At 36.8% G+C, this 19570-nt stretch overlaps 1 protein-coding gene across 1 annotated transcript in view; it reads right to left on the bottom strand.

The window, feature by feature from the left end:
- Positions 1-19570, bottom strand: part of KIAA0825 — a gene marked incomplete at both ends in the record, with an annotated part of 220325 nt that overhangs the window by 198200 nt on the left and 2555 nt on the right. The window contains 2 exons of the mRNA XM_084278315.1: positions 5105-5774; positions 10936-11104. Of these exons, the coding sequence (XP_084134441.1) occupies positions 5105-5774; positions 10936-11104 (839 nt within the window). The remainder of the gene's footprint in view (positions 1-5104; positions 5775-10935; positions 11105-19570) is intronic.

The following is a 19570-nucleotide window of genomic DNA, read 5'->3' as shown; positions in this document are numbered from 1 at the left end:
AGATCACAAACTGACGGAATTTGAATTAAATGTAAGGATAAAAGCAAGTCTGAAACTAAGGTTCTTTATTTCAAAGGGAGGAAATGATAAACCAGGGGAAATAAAGCCATGTGTTCATCAGTGTAGAGGAGAAATAAAACGTAAGGCAAATGCACAAAACCCAAAACTTGTATTTTGAATTAGCTGGATAGCAAATTTCTGGGAATATATGTGTGATCTCAGAATAGATTTTCTTTACTTCCATTTAATCTCCCAAAGTTATCTTCATTTCAAAAAGTTACTCAGTTACTCCTAAATCTGTTTGTCTTCCTGCCTTCAGCTCCACTGCACAAAAGCAGCCCCTCTAAACAGTATTTGGTCCTATTCAAGTTTAGATACTTGCTGTATTCATATCAGGTGTTCCACGAACAAAATATATTCCTTAGGATGTCATGAATACTTAAAGATATTAAATTAAAAAATAATAATTTAAAGAAGAGTTTGCACGTTAATATATCTTTATTGTATATTCTTTTAATATATCATAAACCAGAATGGAAGTTGGTCATATTCTGTTGGGGAAAAAAAGAAGATAAATGAAGCCTGTTTGACACATAAGTAAGAGGATGGTATACTGGGTTAAAACTGTAAAATATGAATATTAAAATAAATCATTGAAGGTGATTTAGTTTCCTTGTAGCTAAAAATGTATGTAGTGAAATCACTTCATTGTACCTAAAAACCTATTGTACTGGCAAATGCCATTGTACTTGAGAGCCTATCTAAGGGTTCCTGGCAGGTTTCTAAGTGAATGATAGTATTAAGCTGGTGAATTTGAATATGCCAAAGAAAGCCCAACCAAAAGCTCTAAACTCTGTTTAGTTTTAACCACAGTAAATGAAAAGATAGGCCACACATGTATTTACACTGTCTGTGCAAAAATATAAAATAATATATAAATAAAACCACAGAAAGCTTTCCACTAATACATAAAATGTGCATAATTTCATGCTTTTTAAGTTTCTTTGGCTGATGCCTTATCACTTATGAGAGTGGCTGTTTCTTCATCTGAAAGAGATGAAGGATTAAGATAGGTTAGTAATGCCTGATTAAACTAGCTTAGCATTTTTGTAAACAAAGGAACATGAAAAAGGCTCAAAAGGTAAGTACAATCAACATTTAATAGTCTTGCTGCAAGTAATTTCTGAGAAATATCACATCGGAAACAGAAACAAAAACTGTAAGACAGAAGGTGAAAAACATCTGCATGATTCTTTACATTAAATATGTTGACATATGTAATGTTTTTAGCATTTTTTAAAAATAATGTAACATTTCATAAACTTTTAAAAGAAATACATGATTAATGTGATGGGCTGAAACAACAGTTTATGAAGTTTCATCAAAAAATATTTGGGGTGTAGGGAGGTGGGGTTGGGAAACTTTCCTTGCATGGTATTTAACCAGATTGGAGACACTGATGATGTGCTGGGAGTGCACAGAGAAATTTTGACCCATGGCAGGTAAAGATCTACCACAGTAAGGTAGCCCAAATGTTCATGGCTGAATCCTGCATGGTTAAAGGTAATAAGAGTCACCAACCCAACTGGGAACAGGGTCGAGTTACCTCACAAACCCGACTTGGCCATCAGAGATGCCAGGTGCCAAAAAATGTGCCTCTTTTCACCACTGTGCCAGCTTTTCTCTCAACCCATGCGCATCTCCAGCCCTGATAAATGGATACAATCTCACTACAGTACTTGACAAATAACTGTTCTAATACAGTATGAAAACAAAAATGTTAATTCCTTACTTCACAGATTGTTATATATGAAATATTTTAAAGATTTATAACTCTGTTAAAGCTTGTTATAGACTACCTATATTTTCCTGACAGAAGTAGGTCATCTATATAAAGTTTACTGAGGTTCTAGCATTGTTTCATTATTTTCTGTTATTTTTTCCTCTCCTATACAATAGGATCAATTACAGCAGTTCTTATGAAAAAAACCCAACCAAACCAACCAAACCCCACATTTCCCTCAGGGTGGGCTATGTAAACACAAACCTTTGTTTCACCCCTGGGATTACAGTCCCAATTGAAAGCCTGAGATTAAATTATTTTGCTGTTCTGAAACGTGCTGGTTTGGTGGTTCCCAGAGGGCTGAGGCAACACGCATCAAAAATGAAGAAAGACGTTAGTATAAATGTCTTACACCTAAGGAAAAACAACGTCCTTCCCTTAGAATCACAGAATGGCAGGGGGTTGGAAAGGACCCCAAGGGTCCCAGAGCCCCAACCCCCTGCCACAGGCAGGGACACCAACCTCCAGGCCTGGAGCTACACAAGGTTGCCCAGGGCCCCAGCCAACCTGGCCTTGAACACCCCCAGGGACGGGGCACCCACCCCCTCTCTGGGCAGCCCCTTCCAGCCCCTCACTACTCTTTCTGTAAAAAACTTCCCCCTAATATCTAACCTAAACCTTCCCTCCTTTAGCTTTAGTCCATTCCCCCTTGTCCTGCCATTATCTGCTCTTTTAAAAAGTCCAATCCCCTCCTGCCTATAAGCTCCCTTCAGGGACGGGGAGGCTGCAGTGAGGTCCCCCCACAGCCTTCTCTTCTTCAGGCTGACCCAGCCCAGCTCCCCCATCCTCTCTTCATAGGGGAGGTGCTTCCCTTCCTCCCCTTCACCCCATACTCCAGTACACTTGGGGTTTTTTTGATACTGAGCAAACTGGGTATCACTGTCAAGACAGCACTTAACCTCTGTGTAAACACAGATTTCCACTCAGCTGTGGGAGGTCAACAAATGTATCAGAGTTCCAAGCCACTTGAAACTAAGATCTCATCTACCCTTATAAACCTCACAAAATAGTTATTCTGTAGAATTTTTCCAGAATAGTCATTTCCACGTTAACTGCCTTGTGAACACTTCACTTCCAAGGGGAAAACGCCTTTTTCTGCCTTAGAGTGGCACAAATCTAGTATATCCAAACATTTCCAGAAATGACTTTTCACATATGAGCTCAGATACAATTAACTATCCAATAATAACTGTTTTGATAATGACACAAGCGTAATTTTTGCTTAAGTTTATAAATAACACCAAACAATAAGCTATGAGATGGACACAAAATGAGAGGAAATATCCTACGTCACATTACTGTTTTGCTGCCTGCAGTCAATAGCCACAGATCATCTAGAGCAGCTTGGTCCTGCAGAAAACTACTGAGACTGATGGTGCATCAATGCTTGCCTCCGATACCAGCCTCCTGAAGTATAATATGAAGTACAACACTGTGAAGAGATAAACGTGTGTGTAACAGCCACTGTGAAGAAAGGTGATTCAGAGGATTAAATGATAAGAACAAACACATTTTATGGGTGTCAAGGTTCTCCTGTGCCTGCAAATCTGACCCTTAATTAATTTTAAATAAAAATGAAAATATTCTGTGCAAATTAGGAAATACAGAGGTGGTAGTTAAAAGCTACAAGCAGGTCCCAAGATATACTATGCAGATTTTCATCATCCTCTGTTCTTTTAAATACAGAACGGTGCATCAGAAATCTGTCCTGATATGTGGCTGGCACAAACCCATGTGAAGACATACTGTATGGACAACTTAAGCAGAGGAATCACTGTCTGAATAGATTGAAGGATTCTTCTCTTCCTTCTTGTAATACAGAAGCAGAACCTTTGCTAGAGAGCCACCCTTATGGTCACTTTAATCTCCATGTCTTAGAAACAGAAAGGGTAACTGAACTTCCTCACCTATGTGGGCTGGTTTGAGACTGAAAGAAAAATGAAGTTACAAACTTCAAGTTCCCTACCAGCCATTTCTTTGTCCACGAATCCTTTCACTGATTCCCATCTCACTATGTAACTCAAAGATACGTTTTTTGTCATTTATTTCATAACTCAGCATTATTCTGACACTACTTGTTTCCCACTGATGCCTCACCTCACTAATACATCAGCTTTACGTTGAACTTACACTTTCACATCTGTCTGCATGCCTTCCCCCTTACCTTATCTTTCATATGTTCCACATATTCCTCCACATTTCAGCTCCTGGTGAAAAATTATTTCCGCATTTCTTCCACTGGAATTTCCAGTTGATTTACATTAACACATATATTGATTTTAAAAATCACAGGAGTATAATTTCCTTCTGCATAGACCTGGCAAATCATCACCTCACTTGTTCTCTGTGTTTGCTGTACAACCCAAGGATCTATCCTCTGTTTTTTTATTTTTTCACATGATTCTAAACTTTCAGTACTTTCTGTCTGCAAACTACTTCACCTTTATAGAAGGCTATGTTTTAAGCAAACAGCTCTTGCACAGAGGAGTGTTCAAAACTCTGCATTGAAAAAGCAATTACATACAATCATGCAATTATGCTATGAAAGTTTCCATTCTGCATCATTTTTTTTTTCTAAAGATCTGATTCCTCCCTTTGGAAATTAGCGTGTCAGACTCACCAACTGTAAAAAGAAAGTACAGAAAATATTGCAATGTTAACAGATTCCTTTCCTGCCTTAAATTCCATAGAACAAGAAGAAATGACCAGGTAGCATTAAGTTTAACTTACCATACTTTCACAATCCTATAAAAGTGGTTTTTTTAAATTACATTCTGTATAGTAATAATGTTTAGGGTCAACCCTGATGTGTGAATCTCTGTCTATTTCATGGTCGTATTATTGTATGGACTTTCCTGCAATGTCCTTTAAACCTCTGACAATTTGAATAAAGTGGGGGTGGAATACTGAAGAGTTTGTGGGTTGTTTTAAAAATCTGGATGAAATTGTTCTTACTCTGTTATATATTACAGCAGTTGGAACAAGTTATCTGAAAAAAATAACTATGACATGACACTGTTATCTGGTGAATTATAATGAGCTTTTTATATACACAAACAGAAGATACTCTCCCTTTAAAATCTTTTTCATCACAATTCTGACACAGCTTATAATTCAACTGCAGTAACATGGTTAAAATATAAAGCTGTAATTAATAATCTCAGACCTCTCTCTTCATAGGAAATAAATATATTGAAGAAAAAAAAGTAGTATAATTAAAATAGTATCTCACTGAAATGAACATAAAACAAGGATACTAACCCACAGCATGAACCGTTCCTCTGTGCTTCTTTGAAATCTTGTTTGCCTTAACTATATGTAGAGCGTTTTCTTTGAACTGCAGTTCACAAAGTCTTTCAAGAAGCACTGTCATTTCTTCAGTGATGGTATCCAGGTAAGTTTCATTAATAAACTTCAATGATGAAGAAGGATCGATAGTTCCACTTAGTACGTACAAATCCTCTTTTATCATTGAGCACAAGGTGGGTATGGAGCTCTGGTAACCATGAACCACCTTATCAAAATTTGTTTCACCACAGCTAGACAATACACAGTTCTGGAGAAGATCGCTAACCAGTTTATTCTGCATATTTTGGTACTTTGTTAAGACTTCTGATTCAGGATAAAGAAACAAAAGCTGCTGGATGCACTGAGTTTTAAACTCCATTTGTTGCTGTAAAGCATTAGCACTTGTTTCTTCTTGACTTTGCAGTCTGTTTACTAAAAACCGTCGAAGATGCAACCTCACGTCATCCCAGAGGGATTTCACATCCATCGTGGAATCATCCTCAACAGCATGAAGGGAGGATGTCAACTCAAACGATGTCCCACTTGGAGTGCAGGGAAATGAGACTCCACACTGACTGGAAAGATCCAGAAGGAAGTGAAGTATCATTTCTTCTTGATTTTGCTCATTCTTCAGCAAGCTTTGCTAACAAAGGTAAATCAGACAGCATTTTAGGAATGTTTTGTTAATTCTGATTAATAAAATTAACAGCTTTATGCTAGAGTACCAATTGTTTCCAACGCTAATTATCGTACCAGCAAAAAAACAGACTCAAACAAACTGCTATACAAACAGCAGAAATAACAAAGCCTGTTTTCCCATGGATTTATGCACCAATCCATCTCCTTGTCTACCTGCTCCAGCAACTCTTCCCATCTTTCTTACATCCTCAACCTCCTTTCTCAATCATGTCTAACCCACAATTCAAAAGAAAGCTTTGGGAAGCTCATTAGGTAAGCCTTGGCAGCCTGATTGTTATGGTCCACACACACACATCTTTAGTAGATAATGGTATGAAAAATTACTCAAGATTTACACAGATAATGACAGGTTTTGCTCATAAAACCAAGACAGAAATTTATAAAATGAAACATTGCTGCTTTCTGTGCTCTGGCTCAGCAGGCAACCACCAAAAAGCCATTCTAAGGATAAAGTAATCTTCCCAGGACCCCCTTAAAGGACTAAAATCGAAAACTTGTTAGGAATTGAAAAGGCTCAGATCACACAGAGCAGAAGAATAAGCAGCTGTGTATCCTGTCAAACCAAGATGCAGACTGATACATTAACAACATAGCAACCTCTAAATGCATCTCAGCTATATGGGCTGGAGAAGAAGGAAGCCAGTTAACAAAGCAGCTGAAACCACACAGGTGCATGTGCTGTTCCTACTCCATCTGAACCTGAAGATCTTCCTTTTGTTCCAGGGTCAGGATGTCCAACCTTAGAGCAGCTGCAAGTTCAAGAGGCCGTGCAGCAAGCATCAAGTCCCCCTGTCACAGCTCAGTGCTTTCCACTTGGCCCAAAACGACATAGCTATGAACAGCCCTCTGAAGCTTTCCTTATTATGTGTGAGGCAAATCATTTGCATAAAGTTTTGTCTCATCTAAGAGGAGAAGACAAATCTAAAGCCCCGTGGCTACTGGATGCCAAAAGCTCTTTCCTCCATCAGAGAAAAAAAATTGCCCCTTATAAATCCATCTCCCAACGCTCAACATTGTTCCTACTACAGGCTGGCTTTCACCAAGCCTATTAACTTCTTATTTCTTAAGGACCTGCTCTCGGTCCTGCAGCCTTATGAGAGCTGACTACAGATTTCCACATCATGGTCACACAAAAACCAAGATAAATTGATGTTACTCTTGATTTTCTAGGTTTCAGGAGCCAAGTAGGCAAGCCTTAGGTGAATTGGGATCTAGAAGCCCTCTCACTTGCTCCCCCATCTCCTATTGCTTCTTGCCACAAGAACTGCAGCAAATTGCATAACGGTAGCTCTTTCCACTTGTCCTTCATCTGGGTCTCCCAGCTCTTCTCCATCCTATAAAGTAAGGCTGGTAAAGAAACTGTCAGCAACTTTCCACCTTCAGAACCTCATTTAACCCACAGCATTTGAGGAAAGGCTGATTTTTATTTCTTTTCCCATTTTGAAACAGAAATAAATCAAATATGAGTATTGTACCACATAAATATAATAATTTTCTAATACAAAATGTTAAACTTTGGTACTGTAACAAGTTTTTAACAATTTAATTTATAAAGGTACAAAAAAGAAAAAATTTAGAATGGAAACTGCAATGGGTGGGGTTTTTTTTCCCCCCTCATGCTTTTGGGTCAGAAAAAAATTCAGCATACAAAGGCCCATACTTTTTTCTGGACAATCCAAAACTGTCTCCTTCATACAGGAGTAGAGTTTAAACTTCTTACTACCATCTACTCTGGAGTACTCCATGATGACAATTAGAAAATTAAAGACTTGCTATTACAGTAGCTAATTCTGAACAAGACATAGAGTATGATTGCCTCCCATAGAGGGAAGTCTTAAAAAGAATAAACCAGCTATTTTCCTACCCTTTTACATTTTTTTTTTCAGAATACTTCCTATGAATCTTTTTACTTAAAGCAGGAAACACATGTGAAAGACATAATAAAGGACATTATCATTCAAGTCCTCTAAAAGCATATGGATGCAATACAAATGGGTGTAACTAGTTAAAATCTTAAATCATACTTATCAATATGCATATACATAAAGCCGATTGGATTTTATTATTTACTTAAATATTCGTAAAGTTTTGTGGCCCCAAAGAAAATGTGTCTCCATGTGTAAATCAAACCCCCAATCATTAGCTGCCCTGTTGAGAAGCAGTTAACTCTCCACAGGTAGAATCTTTTTTTTTAATAAATCGCACTAAAATTGTGTATTCTGAAATGAACAAAACAAAAGAAGCTGTCAAAACAGTGTATGTAAGTGATGCCTTTGGATGAAACATCCAAAATGCCTTCCATGCAAATCCCTAGTGCTGTTTTTTAAGGTTAAGCAGAAGCATTTTTATTCATGAAAGCCAGTAAGAATCTAAATACTGTTTCAAGCCCTTCGCAACTTGAACTAAAGCATTAAAAATAGGGAACTTGCAGATGCCATTGTAGACTTGGTGATACTCAGAAAAAGAGCCCCTGAAGTGAACTTTGAAGCTCTGAAAACACAGTGTCACCAAGTCTCTTTGAACATTGCTTGTATTGACATAGGCTTTTCTATTTTAAAATTAACCTGTAGAAATACTTCAAAACATGATGCCAAAACTATTCAAGAGAAAAAGATCCAAACGAGTATCCAAAGGTTTTAGAGAAGTATGAAAAGTTACTTTATGAGGGCAGAAAGTCAGTGACAGTAATATACAGATAAAAATGTACAGTTTATCATTTGGAGTACTACCTACTATAGACTACTACCTACCATAACCATAAACAAATTCAACAGGATGAAGATTTTTGTTAAATAAAAAAGATTTTGTCATTATTTTAGCAGGACTAGAATTTAATGATGATGTGTTCATGTACCTATTCAACTTTTAAATATTTAGAATTACAGAACATTCATAGAATCATAGAATCATAGACTGGTCTGGGTTGGAAGGGACCCCAAGGAGCACAGAGCTCCAACCCCCTGCCACAGGCAGGGCCACCAACCTCCAGGCCTGGAGCTACACAAGGTTGCCCAGGGCCCCAGCCAGCCTGGCCTTGAACACCTCCAGGGACGGGGAATCCACCCCCTCTCTGGGCAGCCCCTTCCAGCACCTCACCACTCTTTCTGTAAAAAACTTCCCCCTAACATTACACAGAATGATGAAATTTCATATAATTAACATTTTCAGGCTTCATGAAGAACCTTTCAGCATTTCTGTGAGAGTTCACAAATACATGAGAATACCAGGCTAGCAATAAATCTAAATATAGCACCCCAGTCAAAGCACATACAGAACTTTGCACTATTTTAAAAATTGTTCCAGCAATTTAATAAAAACAGAATAATAAACAGTTAATTAATGATAAACAATGAATAGGGATATTATCCTGAAGTAGAAGGAAGGTTGCTACTATTGAAGATGCATTATATGATACATAATTAAAAGCTTGCAAGTGAGAAATTAAGTCAACTGAGTAATTAGTTCAATGGATGGAGATACACATTTAAGAAAGGTCAGATCATAATAATCTCATTAACACTGAATATTATTGAAAATGGTTTACTGCAGACCTGTTAATGGAGCTAAAGATTATCTACTGCCAGTATAACTCCACACAGACGGATTCTCTATGCTAATACAAGAACACTTTTCATCTGTGGTCTCATCTACACAACAGGATGGATTATCTACGAAGCCATGAGCCTGCAAACAGTGATGTCCAAGTTCCTGAGCTCCACTTTTCCTGATAATCCGTGCACACCTGAGACTTTAATGCTTATCACGCTTCACGGTCTGTTCAGCGGCCTGTCGCAGAGACTATCTCAAGGCCTACCTGGACTCTACAGCCCACAGCCAGCCTGACGTGCAGGCGGTAAGCTCCTGGGAAGCTGAAGAGCTAGAAAGCACTTTTTCTGTAAGATACACCCGAAGTTTTCCAGAGATGGGGACATTCTGGTGTTTCCCAAACAAATGCCGCCACCTGGTGTTCAGGTATATGGCTGGAAGAGGCCTTGGAGAAGGACAGACACCCGTAAATTGTCAGTGCCATGCTCTCTTCTGAAGGGGGGCCAAGCAAGGACCTAACTGCACTCAGAGGAATAACAAAAGACGTCATAAATCACAGTTTTCTGGGATTCTCTTGTTTTGTCTAGACCAAGTATGACATGTAGCAGCCTCTGACACCTTCAAGCGGGATGACTGTTAACAGCAAAATTAATGCTGATCACTTGTGTTGGAAGGGGACAAAATCACTCCGACTCCTCATGAACACCACAGACCTGGTGCTTCCAGATATGACTGCTTTACTTGATACAGCTAAATATCCAGTGGATTCAAGGTTGACTGAAAGCTCAACCACCAGTTTTAAGAGTGAAAAAAACTGGGAGGTGTTTGAAGAAGGTTGAGGTCTAGCCGGGAGACAGTCCAAATGAGAAAATACTCCACTTCTCCAGGGTATAGCCAACCTTTGCCTAAAGGTGTTTGTGTCCTACAGCTAACCTATGGCATTAAAATGAGAACAATCCATTGGATAGTGTTTCTTTTGATACTCAGACATATATACATTACATAAACACACATATACATAGCTCATACATAAACTTCAAGGCTGTCATCTGCTGAGGTGCCATCCTTCTCTTCTCTAGCAATGCAATTTCCCAGACCTCCGTTGCCACACATATATTCTAAGGTTAACTGTTAACAAAAACTTCTGTTCGAAATGCCTCCTAATGCATAAAGGACAATAATCTCCATCAAATAAGTTAAATTCATACTGATAAAAGTGAAGAACAAGCAGTAACAGTAACAGCCTCAGTGTAGGCAGTAACTTCAGCTGTTTTCTAACAACATGTGTTTATAAAACAGTCCTAGCAGTGCTGAACATGAGGCAGTATTGTGAAAAGATTTTGTCCCATTTGTCTATTTAAGGCACCACCAAGAGGAAAACATAACCCCCTGCTGTGGACATAAAAAGATTACTAAGCCTTATAATAACATTTCCAAACTATCCTCACCACAGTGAAGACTGAAATAAGAAAACTAGTTAACCTCAAATCCTACCCTCTGCCCCACAATCATATAACCAACTTTCCCAAACATTAAACTCTTTAGTAAACAATGTTTACCAGGGTCCTAAGGAACTCCATCAGCTCTCCATGATGTGTAGAAGTAGGTCTGAGAGAACTAAAATTGCAGTTGTTTAGCCACCGAAGGCACTCAGTTGTGTTTTGCAGTGTTTCATTGGTGCATATCTCGTTTACTTCTGATTGCAGGTCTTTAAGACACTGTTCTATGCTAAAACAAAAACAAAAACCACAGGATTATTTAATGACATGAAGATAAAAACATTACATATATTCCATATTTTAAAAAGAAAAACTACTTCCAATTAATGTAACAGTACTCCTTCTTATTTGTAGATTAAATTACTCTCACAAATAAATTCTGTATTTGCAGGATTAACTTTTAAATACAGTTGAGCTAGAGCTAAAATAAATTTCCTTTGTGCCAGACTGCACGATCCTCAGTAAGAGTAAATACTGCCTCAGTTCTTAATAAATCTTGTACTTTTTAATAAAATACACAGTGAATAAGACATCATCCAACCTAAGATCTAGTCCTTGGCACTTAATTAGCTAATGCACAGAGTATAAACTGAATCAACTTCAATATGGAAAGGTGAAAGTGTCATTTTGCTCCCATAGCAATTGGGAGTTTTATAATACATAACATAAATTAATAGCTTCTTAAGGACACAATGATATCATGGAAAATACTGAAAAGAATTTTAGAGTCAGTTGTGCTGAGAAAGTAGATATTTTCTTTCTTGGGGTTTGGGGTTTGTTTGTTTGCCAATAGAATATTTGAAAGAAAGAGATTTGCTTTCAAGGAGCTCATCCCCTCCTTAACATTCACCTAGACTCATAGCCCTGTGTATGAAACCATGTGTGGCTGGGATGGCCATTACAGGGATTTCAGTTGCAAACTTCACAAGAACAACTAAATATCCAAAATTATTTCTTTTCTCCTCTGTGTGGATACTTACCTGAAAACAAAAGAGAAATAAAGAAACAATACTGACTCCCTATCTTTCCCCCCAAAACCCCTTTTCAGTATCTCAGAACTACACTTTTCTTAAAAGCAATGCTTAATACTACATAGTTTCAGTTAGAAAAACAGTAGTGACTAGGTCAGGGCAGATTGAGGTATAATACACACAGAGCCAACCATGAAACTGATGCCAGTTTTGGTTTATTGAAGTGCAAAATGACTCTCACTACAATTTGACTTATTTTGGAGTATATTAATTATTCCATTTATGTTCTTACAGCTGATAAGGGTTCAAGGCCTAACACAAATTAAAATTTACTTCTTTCTACCTCTGTATGGTTACTGTAACAGATGAGATTCAGCCCTTTAAAAGTATTTTAATGTCACATCCCTTTTCATAGTACTTTCCATTTTCATAAGAGCAACCAAACAACAAACTTGTCTATTATAGTACCACTTGCCTCTCTATGTATAGACAGGAACTATGTCTGTTCTTCTTCAACTGCCTCCTAACATATTCAAATTCGACTAGTTTTGGCAGAAGAAGACAAGAGAAGAATACTGGAAAAGAAGACAGGAAGAGGAGAAAAGAAGCATGAAAGGGAAGAAAAGAAAGTGGAAAACAAAATTTTTAAGGTGTACTACAAGCTATGTCAAAACCACGAAATTAAACACCTCCTGTTAAAAAAAAAAAAAAACCAAAAAAAAAACAACAAATCAAACCATTTTTTGTAATTAGTAACCTTGAATAAAGCTTTTAATTTTTTTTCTGTGGAACTTTTCTGTGTGGGAATATTAATTTATCATATAATGTCATCTTGGAGATGACTATTAAAATATAATCTGCTTTGAATATGAAATTTAAAAAACACCCCAACAACCTTGAAAACACTACTAAACCGTTATCAATTTGTAATAAGAAAGCAGTGATGAAAGGCCATTCTGCATATCACCCACTGGCTATACCTCATAATTTAAATCTGCCTGCAGTACTTTTTCAGGATGTGGAAGAAGTATTTATTTGATTTGTCTACTGGATTTTCTCCTTTATGGAGTGATTTGCGATTTATTCATTTACAGATGTTATGCAATGTATCCTAAATTCCTACTAGCTGTCTTATTCTGATCAACAGCAATAAAGTAAATCATTGTCATCCATACCTTTGGGAACTGAGTCTGTTAGTTTGAATTGACATTTTAAAAAAAACAGTGGGGAAAAAAAGACAATGATGGCACTAAATTAAGTTAGGAGATAAACAGTAGTCTGCATTTGCCTTTTATTTTTAACTTACCTACAACAAACAAGAAAGAGAAGTATATTTTTTTTCTGAGAATGCCATCAAGACTTATCATCTGATATGATAGGTTTTGCTCTGTGCCTTCTGTTTCTTTAAAATACAGTACTAAATAATAACAAGCTGAATATGAAAATTGCATCAACTACAATTATAGAAGGAAAGGACAAGGATAATGTAAGTGCAGTAGAAGTGTAGCCTTTTGAACATCAGGAAAAATAACCCAAAAAAGATGGTTTCCAAAGCTATGACCGTACATCTTCTAAGAAAAATTTCATCAAAATAAGCTGGTCATTTTGAAGAGCTTGTTCCTCTGTGCTTAATTGTATTCATTGAAAATTATGGGTACATTTCTTTGATACTGAAAAGACATGAGGTAAACTATTGAAAGTGTATCTATGGTGGTCTGTAAAACACTTCTATAAAGTCGATGCAAAAGACTTTCCTGAGCATGACTGAGTTCAAAATGCAGTGCACTGAAACAAGTCTCTTTCCATCATCAAAGGACCTTATCAGGAGCACAAAAGACCGCCATGAAAAACAATCGCTCTCTGCCTGTGGCCCACTCAGGCTCCTGATGGGATACCCAGCCATGAATACCAACCCTTAAACTCGACAAAAGATTGGCACTATCTTTTTTCAACTTGTGAAACCTGGTCTCAGGGCTATGAAACTAAATGCCTCCTTCATACACCTTGACTCCTAGGACACTATCAAAGGCTCTTATTGTGGTGTGCTGATGTGCCTCATTCAACCATACCCAACAGATTACAGCATTGTCCATTGTGAAAGGGACTACTGTTGTTAGTCTCTGCCAGTCTGCTTCAATTAGGAGCCGGTTTTTTACACTCATCTGTGACATAAGAACCTGTGTGCAAGCCAATAAACTACAGGCTCCAGCCTTCTTCTCAAGACCCGATATTTGGGTAATTTGTTCCAACACTGATAAGGGGATTAGGTGGATAAATTTCAGTGTCCCTCCCAGTAGGTACAAATCACAAAGTCTGTTCCTTTTGTTTAATCCTTTTATTCCAATAAAATAAACACTGAATTAGGGCTAAAACTGTTCTTGGTTGAGTAAAAATATTTTTATCCTGTTTGCTTACAGCATAATGTAGGTAAATATGGTATCAAAACCACAGCTCTTTATGATTTTTGTCAATTCAACATGTAGCATTACATGAACACAGTTAATTATACGTACTTCTTCCTTTACATGAATTACATCATTAAATGTAATATTTGGAAATTTGGTTACAACTGGTGTGTATTATCTGAGTTTAGAGAGTCACCATTTTAAATACAAGATTTCTGCCTAAAAGGACTGAAATTATACTCACTATATAGGCTAGTATTTAAAAATATCACTGCACATCACTTTGCTTAAGTTTAAAAACAGTTAAAAAGCATGATATTGAAGTGAAAAATGTGCCTAATGTATTTAATGAATTTAACTCTTAAAAGTGTAATTACAAAAAGCCATATAAAGTGCTAAATTTCTTCTCTCCTCCCCAATAGTCCTTTTCCATTGAAATTTAACCATAAATATAAGTTCAGTGCAGTAAACAAACTCCTTTTTTGAACAACTTGAGGCGTCAATCCAGATGATGTCAACTGACACTACAGACATACAACAGGAGTGTAAATTGTCTTAAAATAATATGCAGTCAATTGAAAAACACAGCCATGGCAGCGTGCCCTCCATCCAAATCAAGAATACAAGGTCTGGGTTACAACTGGGAACTCAGTCATAGTTCAGTGGTTAATGCTTCTCCCCCATTTACTATTGTTAACTGGTTCTGTGCCCCATGTGTATGTTTTTAGAAACGTCCTCTGAAACATTAGACCTTAGTGATAAGGTGAGGCATACAGTTTGTGTTTTAGGGGTTCAGGTACCACTGCTGAGACATTGCTGAAGCCGACCAGGATGCACTTCATTCCTCTGTCAGAAATTAGCCTACTAATACTGCGTTAGAATTGATGTTCCTAGAACAGCTGTACCTGTTCAGATGGAAGGTCTTCTTGTTAGAGACAGCAGTCATTAAGAGACACAAAAAGCAAGAAAAAAATTATATAAAGGTTCATCAGAATATTTCCATCATCTCTAGAAGATTTGGAGGACTTAAATCAGACAAGGATTTAAATCAGATAGTGTCCTAGTATTTAATAGCTTTAAATTAATTTTACTTCCACAGATAATTCCACTGTTCTTTGAACCCATGGAACTATTCAGATATAAACAGAAAAAAAATAGTTACCAAACTACTAACCAAGAAGTGGAATATAAAAGCTCAAAGGAAAAATAAATAACCCTTCTCTCTGGCAAAGAAACCTGACAGTTATGCTCACACGGATTTTTGTAAAATGGACTGAATTTTCAAGAAATAATCTTTAGTCCCACACAAGGAGAATCTTGAGCTTTTGTGAGCGCATCGGTGCTTATGGTTAGTACTACTGGTATACCATTATGTCAGTGAAAATCATTTCACTGAAACAGCTTCTCCTTTCTACAGGTGAGGGTTGGTGGGGTTTCTTTTGGTACAAACCAAGCACAATTTAGTTATGTTATCTGTGTCCACACCACTGTGCTCTTCTGAAGTGGCATGTCAACAGCACTTAGTAAGTATTCCCACTGCAGAGAGACAGTCCCAATTCAAGAACTCCTAGGTGCTCCTACTTATTAAGTTAATGACAGTTTTTAGTAATAACTTAATCATGTAGAGACACTGCTTTTAAGCGGTTGCATTGATGGACAGTAATAAACAAAGTGCTGTAATGGAAATGACTGTGTAGGCACTGTCATACTGATACAGTATTATTTTGAAAAGCACAGTATCAAAAACAGGGTTGCTGTCTCCATATATCATTTTCCATGGCCTAAGACTACTATGAGTAAGTTGAAGGATTATTTTCTAGCTCTGTTCAATTTCTAACAAGCACTGTTTCAATTTATTTCAGATGGCATATGGAACAGCCATAAAATGACAACGACATTGGTTAAATTAAACTGTTGAGCTATAATGTGAAATTATCTTTAAACCTCATGTTACTTCACTTAAGATCCTCATACTCATGGAGATCTGCTTTCAGAATCAGAGTTTACACGTTTTTGATTAAGAACAGTTTGTTTTAAAATTAACAAAGTCATTATTTCCATTGTTTTTTGAAGATAGATGCGCTAACATAATATTACTTTGTTACTATAATGTATATTCATTAAAGAGCTTGGCTGCTGGAGATATAGGGCATTTTATAGAAAATCAGTCACATAACTTTGAGGCCTGTGTGTCAAGATTTGCTACATACTCTGAGTATTAAGAAACCTTTGAGAAAGACTTTTACCAGTCTAATTCCCATTGGCATTGTCCTTGTTACACTTTCTCCCATGTGGGAATGAACATTTTGTTTTATTTCATGAAAGCTCTGACATGCCAATAAAGGAAATATCAAGCAAATTTCCTGTGAACTGTAGACAATTTCACAAAGTCATTGCCAATGCCTCAACACAGCAACCTAATCATAAATATAAATAACTTGTTTTATAGAAACTTTAAAATTGCTAGATATAATCCAACTGAAAAAAACGTCACAAGGATTCACACAATGTTTTAAAACCTTATCTTGAACAGAAACACATGATTTTACCCAAAAATGGCTATTTATCATCTTGCACATTCCTACAATGTTTATAACCCACAGTAATGCTCCTGGTACAACGTATCTCTTTGAATTTCTAAAATTCTGGGGAAAAAAAAGAAAATATATTATTATTATTATTCCATGCCTATAATGTTTATACTGTTCCATTCTAGTCCATCTTATTCTGTGTCCACTTTTTTACTCTTATTAACCCAACTGCATTAATAGATTAAAGTATTTTTTTAATTTTAAATTCTTTACAATGGCAACTTCAACAGCAGAGAGAAGGCCAGAAAGTAAAGCTGCTAGTGGTACCAACATAGGCTTTGTTACTGCCTCATATTTCTGAGTATGTTAATATTATTTTTGGCCATTTATTTCTCTTATTCATGTTTTGTATACAAGTTCTACTCAAAATAAATTAAGACCTATAAGAATGAAGTCATTATTTTGTAAGCAGCAATATGAAACTGATAGGAAGACTGACTACAAAAACTTTACCTCTTTAGGTAAATGATGTTACGACAACTATGTCTTGACATTTGTTTTTAAAAGCAGCAGTTCTTTAAAATATGAGTCTGGAAGTTACAGGCTTATTATAGAGCTAAAAGCTAAATTGAATTCCTCAATATTCTTGGACCTGAAGATGTAAAGCAAAGATATAACCCCTGTTTCAAGGACTTTGCAACGTACTTCATATCTACATACAAAATACATCCACTGAAACTGTAAAGTAGCTATACCATTGAAATCAAGAAGAAATAGAGCAGTGATGACTTTGCTGCAGCTCAGCAAGAGGAACTTCCTCAACCTCTGAACCACCTGAGAACCATCAGTTCTACCTGAAACACTTCATAGCTTTAAGTCCCAACTGCCTTTTAAAGACCTAAGTTACTTCAGTCCACAAGATGTAAGCTGTGCCCTGATAAGTCATTTGAGAAGACTGGCATGCACACACAGGAGTCTTTCAACTCCACTGACCAAGACATGACAGTGAAAAACAATAGCTAAAAAACATTGTTTCCTTCATTCTCTTATGAAATAAACTGGAACATTTTGCAGTGCAAATATCTGATTACAGCTTCTCTAGATGTATGTGACAGCTAACTGCCTAAGATACAGACACGTTATGAACAGTGTAGATTGGAGTTTAGAAACTGTGTGTCTATTAAAATAGCAAATCTCTGAGCAAATCTGTGCTGTCCAGCTAGCAAGGCAGTTAAGAACCAACCATCCCAAACTCAGTGATAATGCACAAAGACAACGCAGGCTCAGTAGAGATTAAACTATATTCCTTTCTCAGTTTAATTACTTACTCCTACCAATTAGTCTGGGGCAGTGGATAGACATCTGCTATTATGAAAAAAAGATTTTAGAAACATCATTCTAATATCTTTATAGGTACTAAACTCTCAGCTAAATACTCTATTAATGCACTTGTACAACAAGCAGGTTAAATTCACATTGAAGACGCAAATTCTTTTCGAGACCTGTGGCATATATTACGTCTGAGTAAAACTGATTGAATTATCAATTTCACTCCTCTACTATTAGCTCTAATTTGAAATTCCCCCCAAACATTCAACCACTACTGGGACTAAGGATGGAGAAGCCAAGATTTTGATAATTCTCTTGAGTAACAAGAAAGTGATGCCTAGCTGCTTCCTGAAAAGTCCAGAGAGCAATAAGCCAAGATTTTCTTCAGAATAAAATAGAGAAGATAAGTCTTAGCCTTGTTTAAACCTGAGCCCATGCACGCTCCAGTTCTGATACAGGAAACTGGAATGGGACAGTAGTTCTTACTACCCTGATTGAATCTCCTCCATCCCTTTGTTGTGAGATGTTGATAATGGTATTTCTATGCAAATCAGGAAAGTTATAATCAACAACTGGAAAATGTCACACTAATATTCCACTGAGGTGTGTTCCAGATAGTCCTCTTATTCACAAGTTAGGAATCTTGTTGGTTGTTCAAACAATGATTACAATTTTTATTTAACAGTTATGGAACAAGAGGCCATGCTATAAACACTTAGTACTATTGACTTCACTGGAACCCTTCAAGAAAAGCCCTTCATGAAAGTCCCAGGTGACTGAATTACGTTCAATAGACAGAGGGTCATGTTGAATTTTATCAGACCAAAGTAAAATTAAGCCTTTGCAAAAAGCCTTGCAAAGGTATAGTCACTAGTGTACTGTGGAGATACAATTACTAGTAAAGAATGTTGAATTCTGAGTAATCGCTCTGCATAAGAGGACTTACAATAGCTCACACTGTCCTACAACCTTACAGAATCTATCAATCACCACTTTATCACCACTAAAAGGCAGCCAGATGCCCACTGAGTAAAGAGCTGAACATACACACCAAAAAATAATCAAGTTATTTCATGCTTACAACCACTTTCAAGTTGTGCGCTATAAACTTGATTTCAAGTTCTGTACATTATTTTCTGTTTTGAAGTATTAAATATCAGTTGACAGCTCTGTGGATTGCTCAACAAATTCACTCTTACTAATTCTTAATGATCAACATTAGTAAAAAAAATCCAAACCCACACTTGTGATAAACAGTACAATTCAAAGCAAATGGGAGGGGAACAACTGGAGACAAACTGCTATCCTGATGAAATTATGAATTCATGCTTTAGAATACCCTGAGACATCATTGCATATAAAACTGGCCAGCACTGACAGTGGCTTTCAGAGTTCATATTCACCTGCCTCTATAAACTGGTGCAAAAGTAAAGTTATCCTTCAAGTGTAATGAGAGCTC

The sequence above is a fragment of the Gallinula chloropus genome (genome assembly GCF_964237585.1).
Source record: "Gallinula chloropus genome assembly, chromosome: Z".
Lineage (NCBI taxonomy): Eukaryota > Metazoa > Chordata > Aves > Gruiformes > Rallidae > Gallinula > Gallinula chloropus.
This window is presented reverse-complemented; position numbering and strand designations above follow the sequence as displayed.